The sequence below is a fragment of the Crocuta crocuta genome, unplaced genomic scaffold (genome assembly GCF_008692635.1).
Source record: "Crocuta crocuta isolate KB4526 unplaced genomic scaffold, BGI_CrCroc_1.0 scaffold149, whole genome shotgun sequence".
NCBI classification, from domain to species: domain Eukaryota; kingdom Metazoa; phylum Chordata; class Mammalia; order Carnivora; family Hyaenidae; genus Crocuta; species Crocuta crocuta.
In genome coordinates, this window is record NW_027551561.1 from 380,830 (window position 1) to 391,850 (window position 11,021).

At 52.6% G+C, this 11,021-nt stretch overlaps 1 protein-coding gene across 2 annotated transcripts in view; it reads left to right on the forward strand.

The window, feature by feature from the left end:
- Positions 1 to 11,021, forward strand: part of TRPV3 (transient receptor potential cation channel subfamily V member 3) — a 30,299-nt gene that overhangs the window by 8,462 nt on the left and 10,816 nt on the right. For both annotated transcript variants that reach the window (XM_077749784.1, XM_077749785.1), the window contains exons 5-9: positions 76 to 252; positions 4,631 to 4,771; positions 6,790 to 7,070; positions 9,159 to 9,335; positions 10,277 to 10,435. In XM_077749784.1, coding sequence (XP_077605910.1) covers positions 76 to 252; positions 4,631 to 4,771; positions 6,790 to 7,070; positions 9,159 to 9,335; positions 10,277 to 10,435 — 935 coding nt within the window. The remainder of the gene's footprint in view (positions 1 to 75; positions 253 to 4,630; positions 4,772 to 6,789; positions 7,071 to 9,158; positions 9,336 to 10,276; positions 10,436 to 11,021) is intronic.

Here is an 11,021-nt window from a genome sequence, read left to right on the forward strand (position 1 = left end):
CACACCCCCCGCCCCCACCCCCGCCAGGGGCAGAAGGGGCCCCTCCTGCAGCTCATCCTATTTCCCTCCCTGCAGACTTCCTCATGCACAAGCTGACGGCCTCTGACACGGGGAAGACCTGCCTGATGAAGGCCTTGTTAAACATCAACCCCAACACCAAGGAGATCGTGAGGATCCTGCTCGCTTTCGCTGATGAGAACGACATCCTGGACAGGTTCATCAACGCCGCATACACTGAGGAGGCCTACGAAGGTATGCGGCCTGTGCGAGGTGCCGTGCCACACGGCATTTCGGAGGGTGCGATGGGAGCCAGACCACGCAGAGGTGCTGCTGTCACAGCAGGCTGAACACACTTAGCACTGGCAGCACATAGCAGGCCCTCCTCTCTTCCTTCCTTTGTTCTGCAGACAGCTTTGAGCACTGACCACATGCCAGGCATGGTTTTTGACACTGGGGTACAGTGGTGAACAAGACAGATGTAGGCCAATGCTCTAAATAAAATAGTTTTAGGGGCAAAATGCTATGAAAATAAAACAGAAGGTAAGGGGATCAAAAGTGACTGGGGACAGGCAACTTCAGAGCGGGTCAGCACAAAGGTAACCTTTGACAAGCGGCCTGCTTGTTGGGTGAGGCCAGCACGTGGCAGCTGTTAGTATCCTCATCATCACTACTATGAACTGCCCCACTTGGGTCTCCGTTTTGTGGTTTCTCTCTGAAATAGGCTGGAGAGGGGCAGGGAGACCAAATGTGAGATAGTGTTTCCCTGCCCAGCAAATCTGTTGCAAATAATCTGTACAATGTGTCCTCCCTGGAGTTTTTGGACTCAGCAAAACAGCCCATTAGGGTCTAATGAGGTACAGAAATGATGGGCTCAGTAAGTACAGGATGCCATCTTGCTGATATGCCAGGGGGTGCTAAACATTGCTCTTTGCAGGTGATGGTCTAGCTCGGGCCCTCAACTTTTCTCATGGGAGAGAGTCATTTTTATTTTTACTTTTATTTATTTAAACTGCAGACTCTCAAAAGGCTTTTTGTTACACGCAGGAAAAAGTCAAAGATTGAAAGCTCCACACTGTTGATCAGAAGAGAGGAAACCCAGGGAAGATTGCTATCACTGAGTGCTGAGCCGCACACTGAGCTCCCTGGTAGCCAAAGCAAAGAGAGAAAATGGATAAGCTATAAAATGTTCTCAGCCTGTCACCAGAGAGTTGATAGTAGTCTTGTATCCAGGGTGGTTTAGGCCAGTGCCTCAGGCTTGTCTCTCCTGATTCTTCTCCCTTTCAGTCCCCCTTTGTCCCCTCCTTTCTTCCTGTCAGCATTACAGGGACTTACGTACTCCCCTTCTCGTAGCATGAGGGTGGGGATGGAGTCTATCTTGCCCATAGTGGATTCCCTGGGACCTTGGGATCTCACATAGGAGGTCCTGAATAAGTGCTTTTTGAATGGGTGAATAAATGAAGATTAGTGTCTTTATTAAGGCTTTGCTGCCTGGCTGCCACTCCTTACTTCTCTCCTTCCTCCTCCTCCCCTCACCCTTTCCTTCTTTACTGGTGGGCTTGTTGGGCGCTGTGAGCACCCTCTCTCTCTCTGCATGGAAGGAGTCGTTTATTTCTGTTTTCCCAGAAACCATCCCCACCCTGTTTTTTCCTTTTGATGGTATGTGCTGGTGCCTCCCCTTCAGTCCTGGGCGCTCCCTGCCACCTGGGGCCGAGGGGCTACAGCCCCGGCAAGGTCGGCAAGGTCGGTGTTTTCCTCCCTCGGGGCCTGTTGCTTTGCTTTTCCTTCTGAGTCTCAGTTCCCCCAGCTGGCAGAGGCGAATATTCCTCCATATGCTGCTGAGAGGCTCCAAAGACAACTTTTACAATCTTATTATTTTTAGTGTTTTATTAGAGGCCTTCCAGAAATTTGCCTTTTGCAAGGCAATTTATTTAGTTAAAGTGTTTAGTATTAAAAGTTTTAAACACACATTTGAGATAGTAGCTTAATGAACCATTATATATCTATTGTTGAGATTCAACGTAACAATTTATTTTTAAATACAGAAATAACACGTGAAGAGAGTTTCATTGTAAACCATTCAAATATTTTAATTAAGTTTAAAAAAAAACCCTTTGCCTAGTTCCTATCCAGAGCTGATTATTATGTGTATATTTGGAGGACTTTCCTAGGCTTTCTACACATGTGTATATGTGCACACGGAAGTAGATAGTTTTATTTATCCACTTATACTTAACATAGAATAGTATAGTACTAGTGTAGTACTGTTTGCATTGTTCTATGACTTGCTTTTTTTTTTTTAACTATATTCCTCAGACACCTTCCCACCTCAGAATATGAAAGTCTGCCAACTTTAAAAAAATGTTTTTAATGTTTATTTTTGAGACAGAGAGTGTGAGCAAGGGAGGGGCAGAGAGAGAGGAAGACACAGAATACGAGGCATCTGACTCCTTTTTACCTGCTTAGTCTAAGGGTGGGTATCCTGTGGCTAATTTCTCTATTTCCCTGTTGATGGCTATCTGAATGTTTTCCAAGTTTTCACTATCACAATAGCACAGTGCACGTTCTTTTTTTTTTCTTTTTTAATTCAAATTAGTTAACATACAGTGTAATGATTTCAGGAGAGAATTCAGAGACTCATCACTTAAATATAACACCCAGTGCTCAGCCCAAGAAGTGCCCTCCTTAATGCCCATCACCATTTAACCCATCCCCCCACCCAACACACCTCCAGCAGCCCTTAGTTTGTTCTCTGTATTTAAGAGTCACTTATGGTTTGGCTCCTTCTCTGTTTTTATCTTATTTTTCCTTCCCTCCCTCTATGTTCATCTGTTGTCTTTCTTAAATTCCACATATGAATGAAATCATATGATATTTTCTCTTTCTCCGACTGACTCATGTTACTTAGGATAATACACTCTAGTCCATCCACGTTGTTGCGAATGGCAAGATTTCATTCTTTGTGATAGCCCAGTGATAATCTATTGTGTATATGTACCACATCTTCTTGATCCATTCATCAGTCAGTAGACATTTGGGCTCTTTCCATAATTTGGCTACTGTTGGTAGCACTGTTATAAACATTGGGGTGCATGTGCCCCTTTAAATCAGTGCCCCTGTAAATTGGGTCACAGGGTAGTTCTATTTTTTTTTTTTTCCTGAGAGACAGAGACACAGCGTGAGAAGGGGAGGGTCAGAGAGAGAGGGAGACACAGGATCTGAAACAAGCTCCACACTCTGAGCGGCTGTGAGCACAGAGCCCGACGCGGGGCTCGAACCCACGAACCGTGAGGTCATGACCTTAGCCAAAGTCGGACACTTAACCGACTGAGCCACCCAGGCGCCCCAGGGTAGTTTTATTTTTAACTTTATGAGGAACCTCCATACTGTGGCCTGTGGGGGGTGATTGGGAGAGAAAGCATGACTGGCCTAGGAGCTGAAAGAATGGTGTCCCAGGGACTGAGGAACAGAATAGGGAAAAAGTAGCAGGAAAAGGGACTGGAGGGACGGTAACGCTGTTGGTGGAGGCTGTGGAGCCTCCAGATGGAAGGGACTGGAAGGCTGGGGGTGTGGAAAGGTCTCAGAATGTCCCACCAGAAACAGCATTTTCCAGACAGCTGCCACCGTGCTATACACAAAAATACAGTCGTGGTGGATTAATGAACTTGGCGTTTAAAAAAATGGAAAATTCATTTATAACTAACCTTTTGGCAGGGAAGACCTTCTTAAACAAGATCTAAAATGCAGAAACAACCACAAATGAAAAGCCAAGATGTTTGATACTGTAGAAATTAAAGCTTTCTGTATTTCAAAAGACATTTTAAAGAAAGTTAAAAGGCAAGTGATAGGATGGGGGAAATATTTGAGATGTAAATAAAGAGACAGTATGTTTTTAAAAGTTCCTGATGTATTAAGCAGTAGACAAAACAGCCACAGGCCAGGCTATGCTGAGGACTCTTTCTCCTAAGGGTCTTTGGGCCTCATCATTTCTTTCTCTGCTGGAGCAACAGTTGCTCACAAATCTGGGCTGATTCTAACGCATCCTCCAATTCTGCATCCAGAGTGTTGGGAAAATACATATAAAAAAATCCCAAACTCTGGTCATGTCACTTGCCTGCTTCAGTGCCTTGTGAATTCCCATAGCACTTAGGGGAAAGTTCGAACCTCTTAACCTGGCCTATGAAGTCTTGAGCCAGCCCATCCAGCCTTAATAAACTTAAGGGGTCTCAGCGTAGAGGCCACTTCTGGGAACGCTGTCCCTGTCCCCCTCCTGCTGTGTTAAGAGTCCCTGCTCTAGGTAGACGGCCCTTGCACCTCCCAGTATCACAGCACTTAATTCTCTGTGAGACTGTGAGGCTCTTGAAGAGAAGAATCAAAACCACACCCCGTGTACCGCCCTATCCCCAGCGCCTGGCACCGGGGGCACACAGCGGGCACCCATCAGTATTCCTTGCATCCATGTGAATGAATGGAGCATAGAATGAAGCTGGGACTCTTGGTAGCTGGGCGACAGGGACCAGACAGGCAGCTAGTGTTTCACCGTGGCTCTGTGGAGGGAGTGGAGGCCCCAGAGGAGGCTCACCCAGGGCCCAGCCGCTGAGTGCCCGCCCCCCAATCCCCACCCTGTCCGCAGGGCAGACCGCACTGAACATCGCCATTGAGAGGCGGCAGGGAGACATCACCGCGCTGCTCATCGCTGCTGGCGCCGACGTCAACGCCCACGCCAAGGGGGTCTTCTTCAACCCCAAGTACCAGCACGAAGGCTTCTACTTCGGTGGGTGCCGCCCCCGCCCAGCATGGGCTGCCCCAACCGGTGCTGGCCGGCAGGGTCTGCAGCCCCCCACCGCCGATCCCTGCCTGTTCGCCATGTGGACACGTCCAAGGCCCAGCAGGACAGAGAGGGGACGGGGAGGCGGCAAGGGGCAAACCCTTCTGAACCCGACATCCAGGGCGGACCTGCGAGGGAGGGGCTGGAGAGAGAATGGGGGGAGGGGATGGGGGCAGCTGCATTCCAGGGGTGTCCGCTGTGATCTTAGAGGCCACCTGGGCATCCAGTTGCTGTGTAGGGAACAGAGACCTAGGGGAGAAAGCCCTATTTTATTTATTTTTTATTTATTTTTTTTTTTAATTTTTTTTAAAATTTATTTCTAGGAGAGAGAGAAAGACAGCGTGAGCAGGGGAGGGTCAGAGAGAGGGAGACACAGACTCCGAAACAGGCTCCAGGCTCTGAGCTGGCAGTCAGCACGGAGCCCGATGCGGGGCTCGAACCCGCGAACCGCGAGATCATGACCCAAGCGAAAGTCGGACGCTTAACCGACTAAGCCACCCAGGCGCCCCAAGAAAGCCCTATTTTATAGGGAGGAAGACATGTCTGGAGAAGGGGAATGAGTCTCCCAGTGTGGTTAGGGACTGATGCAGGTGCCCTGGCGGCCAGCTGTGCCTCTGCCCTCGGACCCAGTGCCTTCCAGGCCTGCACCTAGGGAGTCAAACGCAGGAGAGGAAAATTCCCTGACTTACAAGTTAGAGTGTCCAAAAGCAATTGGGGTCAGGACACTCTGGGTGAAGGAAAGATCGTAACATATAATTTAGATACAGTGAAATTCACCGTTTTAATGGTCTGATCTGTTCAGCTCCACAAATGCATACAGTCGTGAAGCCGCCACCACCATTCGGACAGGGCATAAATAGTTCCGTCACACGGGAAACTTTCCCCCTTCCCACTCCAGCCCTTCACTGACAACCACAGGCCTATTTTCTCTTCTGGGTGGTGTTTTAATCAGCAGGACCCTGGGTCTGAGCAGCCAGGAGCACGGGGTCTGTCCTGTTCACGGCCCAGCATCAGACCCTGTTGGAGACAGTGCTGGGAGATGTCTGTCAGTGGGATGAAGAGAGGGAACAGGAGGGAGATTGGAAGGAAAGCAGCAGGAGACCTGCTGTCCCGTCCTGGTTCTATCCCAGGCTTGCTGTGTGACCGTGTGTGAGTCACCTGCCTTCTCTTTTCTTAACAAGCATTTATTGATCACTTACTATATATACCAGGCAGTGTTCTCAATGTTGGAAATGTATCAGTGAACAAAGCAAGGACCCTCATGGAACTTATATTCTATACTGGAGGAAAACTATCAGCAATAAACATAATAAATAAGAACACTATATAATATGTTAGAAAATGCTAAGTGCTATTGAAAAAATAAACAGTAAGGCAGGGGAAGGGGAATTGGGAGTTCCAGGGCAGGAAGGAGGTAGATTTCAATTTTAAATAGTGTGGTTAGGGTGACTCATTGAAAAGGTGACATTTGCACAGAAGACTTGGAGGAGGCGAGGGAATGAACAACGCAGATACTGAGACACAACAGTACAAGCAGAGGGAACAGCCTGTGCAAAGGCCCTGAGGTAGGAAAATGCTTGGTATGTTCTAGGAAAAGGAAGGAGGCCATTGTGGCTGGAGGGGAATGAGTGAGGGTAAGAGAGGAGATGACATCAGAACATGTAGGGCCTTGTGGGCTGTTGTTCTAACCTGCGCTTTTATTCTGGGTGAGGTGAGTCTTACACGTTAGTATGATTAGTCTGGCTGCTGTGCTGAGTGCCAGAGTGGTAGTAGAGAGACGAGGTAGGAGGTGATGCCAGTGATCCAGGTTTAGTCTCCCCCATATAGGGCGGGTGTGGGGAGAGGTGCAGGGTATCTCAGCGGTCAGTCCTACTGAGGCCATGGGCTTCCGTCCTGGGGCTTGGGGAACACTGCTCTGGTCCGTGCGAGACCTGAGCCCCGGTGTTCCCCCTACCGCCCTCCAGGTGAGACACCCCTGGCCCTGGCGGCGTGTACCAACCAGCCCGAGATTGTGCAGCTGCTGATGGAGAACGAGCAGACAGACATCACCTCGCAGGACTCACGGGGAAACAACATCCTACACGCGCTGGTGACAGTGGCCGAGGACTTTAAGACGCAGAATGACTTCGTGAAGCGCATGTATGACATGATCCTGCTGAGGAGCGGCACCTGGGAGCTGGAGACCATGTGCAACAATGACGGCCTCACGCCGCTGCAGCTGGCCGCCAAGATGGGCAAGGCCGAGGTGGGGCCCGGGGTAGGGGGCGGGCAGGAAGGAGGGCAGGGAGCTCCCTGCCTCTCTGCCAGCTCTCGGGCCTTTCTGGGGACCCCACAGATGACACCTTGGCCTGGGGAAGATCTAGGTCTCAGGTCTGGAAGTGCATGTGTGTTCTGAGTGACCACACAGGACCACTGAGGTGCAGGGTTGGAGCCTCCCCACCCTCTGGACTTCAGTCCCTAATGTTCCGTGTTTCTATCCCCTGCTCTGGAACCCCCTGTCTGGGGTCAGAGTGAGGGAGCCATAAGACAAGGGTGACACAGTACCTCATGTGCCTTGTGGCTGAGATTCCTGGGTGGCGAGGACGGGCCTGACCCTCCAGGCCTTTGGCCTCTCACAAGGACCAGAGTCCCGGAATGGCTGCTCAGGATCTGGAGAGAACTCTGTCTATCTTGTTGAACCTCTGAGCCAAGTCCCTAGCAGAGCGCGTGGCTGCTTGTGGCCTTTGTGCCCTGGGTGGTATGGCCGAGGAGCTCAAGGCTTAGCCTTGGTGAAGACTCAGGCTGGGGTGGGCTCCCACCTCTCTTAGTGGCTGGAGTCACAGCCTGATCTGAGATCAAGGTCAGGACTAGGGTGGGGGCTGAGGGGAGGGCTCAGAGAAGCTTGCTCCCCAGCCTCCATGTGTTCCATCCCAGGGAGGGGCCTGAGGCTCCCGGGAGGCTGTGCGAGGCCTGGATGGGTGCAGGGGCTGTTGAACAATCACAGCTGTGCCAGCCTCGGGGCAGCTGACAAGGAAGGCGGGTGCCCGGAGGGCCCTGGGTCCAGTCCCAGTGGTCAGGCCTGGGGCTCACAAGGGACCTTTTCATTGTCTTGTGGGGGAGGGAGGGCTTGGAGATTGTCTTCGACAGAGAAGGAATTGTGTGTGTGCCTCTCCACTCTCCCCGCTGTCTCCTAGCCACACCCGGGGACACAGTTCATGGGAGGCTTTGAGGAGAGTCAGATTAGGGCTGCAAGTGGCACTTTCTCTGAGGCAACCTCCTTGCCAGCCACTGAGGCATGGGCTCTGCTGGCAGGGAGCATGGCCCCACGGCCCCCTGAGTCTCTAGGGGAGAGTGTGTTCCCCCATGGCCAGTCCTGGGGACGTGACCCCCTCATTCCTGGTCCCTTCTCTTCTTCATTCAGTGTTTTTTGGAAACTTTCTGGATGCTGCCCAAACTGGCTGCCATGCTGGGAATGGAGGGTGCAGAGATGCTTAAGACACCCCCTGTTTCTTGGGGCTCTTCGAGGCCAGGGGCTCAGGATGGGGAGACCTGGGCTGTCCCTGGGAGCTCCCTGCCTGGGCTGTGGGGACGAGGCTCCCCTATGAGATGACATGGGAGCCCCATTGGGTCATGTGAGATCACAGCTCCGACGCAGTTCTCCCCAGCAGGACCCTCTTCCTGGGCCGTGGGTTGGTGCCCCAGGAAGCCCTGGCCCCGGTTTGGGGAGCCGTGAGCTGGGGAGCAGTGGCTCCACTTTGCCTGCACTTTGGAACTGCGCAGGGAGCTTTACAAACGCACATGTCCACGTCCCACCTCCGGACCGAGTTAGCCGGTGGGGAGGGGTTGCTGAATGTTCCTTGTGACACTACCGGGTGGTGGGGTTTGAGCATCCCTACCCGGAGAGTGGGTTTCCGAGGCCTCCTGCCAGGCTGGCGTCTTGTATCACCCCTTGTCTGGCCCACAGTCAGTGGGTGAGTGAGCCTCAACAGGCATGGCCTTGACTGAGGGATCGGGAAGCTGGAAAAACTTCTAGTTTCGTCTCACATCCGGGTCAAACAGTTCTCAGAATTGTCAGTTCCCAGATTCTTCACTGAAATGGGTCCCCAACCGGTGTAAGGATTTATGAGACAATTGTGCAGCTTTCCACACCATGCAAAGGGCCTCCACACCTTTTATTCCTGGTAGTCACAGTCTCCGGATGCGGGCTGAGCAGAAGTTTCATACCCATTCCACAGATGAGGCAGAGCCCAGGGGTCACGGTGGCAGGCACAAGGCGCACGGGCGGGATTCAGTGTGCCCAGGTGGGAGGGTCTTCCCAGCCCTGCTCTACAGCTGTTCCCCTTCCTGTCCCCAGATCTTGAAGTACATCCTCAGTCGTGAGATCAAGGAGAAGCCCCTCCGGAGCCTGTCCAGGAAGTTCACTGACTGGGCGTACGGGCCTGTGTCGTCCTCCCTCTACGACCTCACCAACGTGGACACCACGACAGACAACTCAGTGCTGGAAATCATCGTCTACAACACCAACATTGATGTGGGTCTCCTGGGAGGGCTGGGGAAGGGCAGGGGTGGGGGCCTGAGCGTCCGGCCAGGGGCTCCGGGGTCACTGGGAAGACCCGTGCCACTAGCTGGACGTGTCTGTTGTCCTCCGTCCCTTTGCCCCAGTAGGCAGAGCTGACACAGAAAGGGGAGGGCTAGGGCAGATGCCGTGTTTGCCTGTTCCCAGCTGACCTCGGGCTGTAAACTTTTGGGGTGGGGGTCCGTGGCCCCAGAACCCCGGGCAGTGTGAGTGGGGGCACGAGGGTGGGATGATTGGTACTGATCTCTATCTTGTTTCTCCCCCTCTTCCCTAATGGTTCCAAAACCCCCCTTACCCTCTGGGAAGCCACAGCTGGAGCAGTCAGGGAGGGCTTCCTGGAGTAGGCAAGAGTGGGGAAGACCAGTGAAGCTGGAGGGGAAGAGCTCAGCAGTGAGAGGTTTCTGGCTTTTGGCGGAAGTGTGGCAGCAGGCCGGATCTTCCTCCTCCCCGTGCTACTAAAAGTCATGCCTCCCAGAGCCTGCCTTGTCTGGGGTCTCCAGGACCCTTATGGCAGCCTGGCTGGTAGAGCAGTTTGATTGCTGTCAATTGTATGGATGAGGACACTGAGGCCTGGGAAGGTCAGGGGTTTTCCTAAGGTCACACAGTGAAGGGACCAAGTTGGGGCCATACCCCCAGTCACAGCCCTTGCACCTTGTAGCCCTCGCTCCCCATTGAGCAGCAGGTCCTCCGGCTGGAAGCCCAGCTCCCGTGGGGTGTGGCCACTGCTCAGGGAAACTGGGAAGGAGCCTCAGGAGCCGGAAATCACCTTCCCAACATTCCCAGACGACCCAGTCATGGGACATAATGACTGGCCCTTCTGCCAGGGATGGTGCTGACTCAGAGCTCCCTCTGGAATGAGGGCCCTTGGAAAATTGGGGGCGGTGTTCTACCCCCAGAACCGGCATGAGATGCTGACCCTGGAGCCCCTGCACACGCTGCTGCACATGAAGTGGAAGAAGTTTGCCAAGTACATGTTCTTCTTGTCCTTCTGCTTTTATTTCTTCTACAACATCACCTTGACTCTCGTCTCCTACTACCGCCCTCGGGAGGAGGAGGTACGTGGGCGCCTGGGGGGAGGGCGGTGGGATGGTCAGAGCTTCAGGAGTTGGGAGCAGTCCCGTATGTCGATGGGGAAACTGAGGCCCAGAATGGCCAAGACATTTGCATGGCATTCCCCAGTTGTCATCCTTCGCAGTTTCTAGGAAACTAAATATGTCTCCAGTGCTTAGCTTTTGCGGGGAGATCTGGAGGGCTGGGGTCCCAGGCCCTGCCCAGGCTCCGTCTAAATCTAGAGCTGATTGGGTGTTTCTGCTGTGAGAGCCACAGGAAATGGGAGGAGGGGGAGGTCACTCTGAACAAGCTTTCCCACCACTCTGGGCCTCAGTTTCCCATTCATTACACAGGGCAGAGTTTCAGCTGTGAGTGTCCTGGGAGTGGATACGGATGGGTTCTGGAACGAATGAAAGCCATGAGGTGTGAGGGGTTGTTCACACGGGCTGGATCGTGTTCCTCCCTGTAGAGTTCTGGGCTCCCACTGTGGGTGGGCCAGGGGCAGGGAGCTGCCCTTCCCTCTCTCACATGCTGCAGAGATCAGGCTTCGCACGGGCCTCCGGCTCAACTTGAGGGTTTGGCATGTGTTTA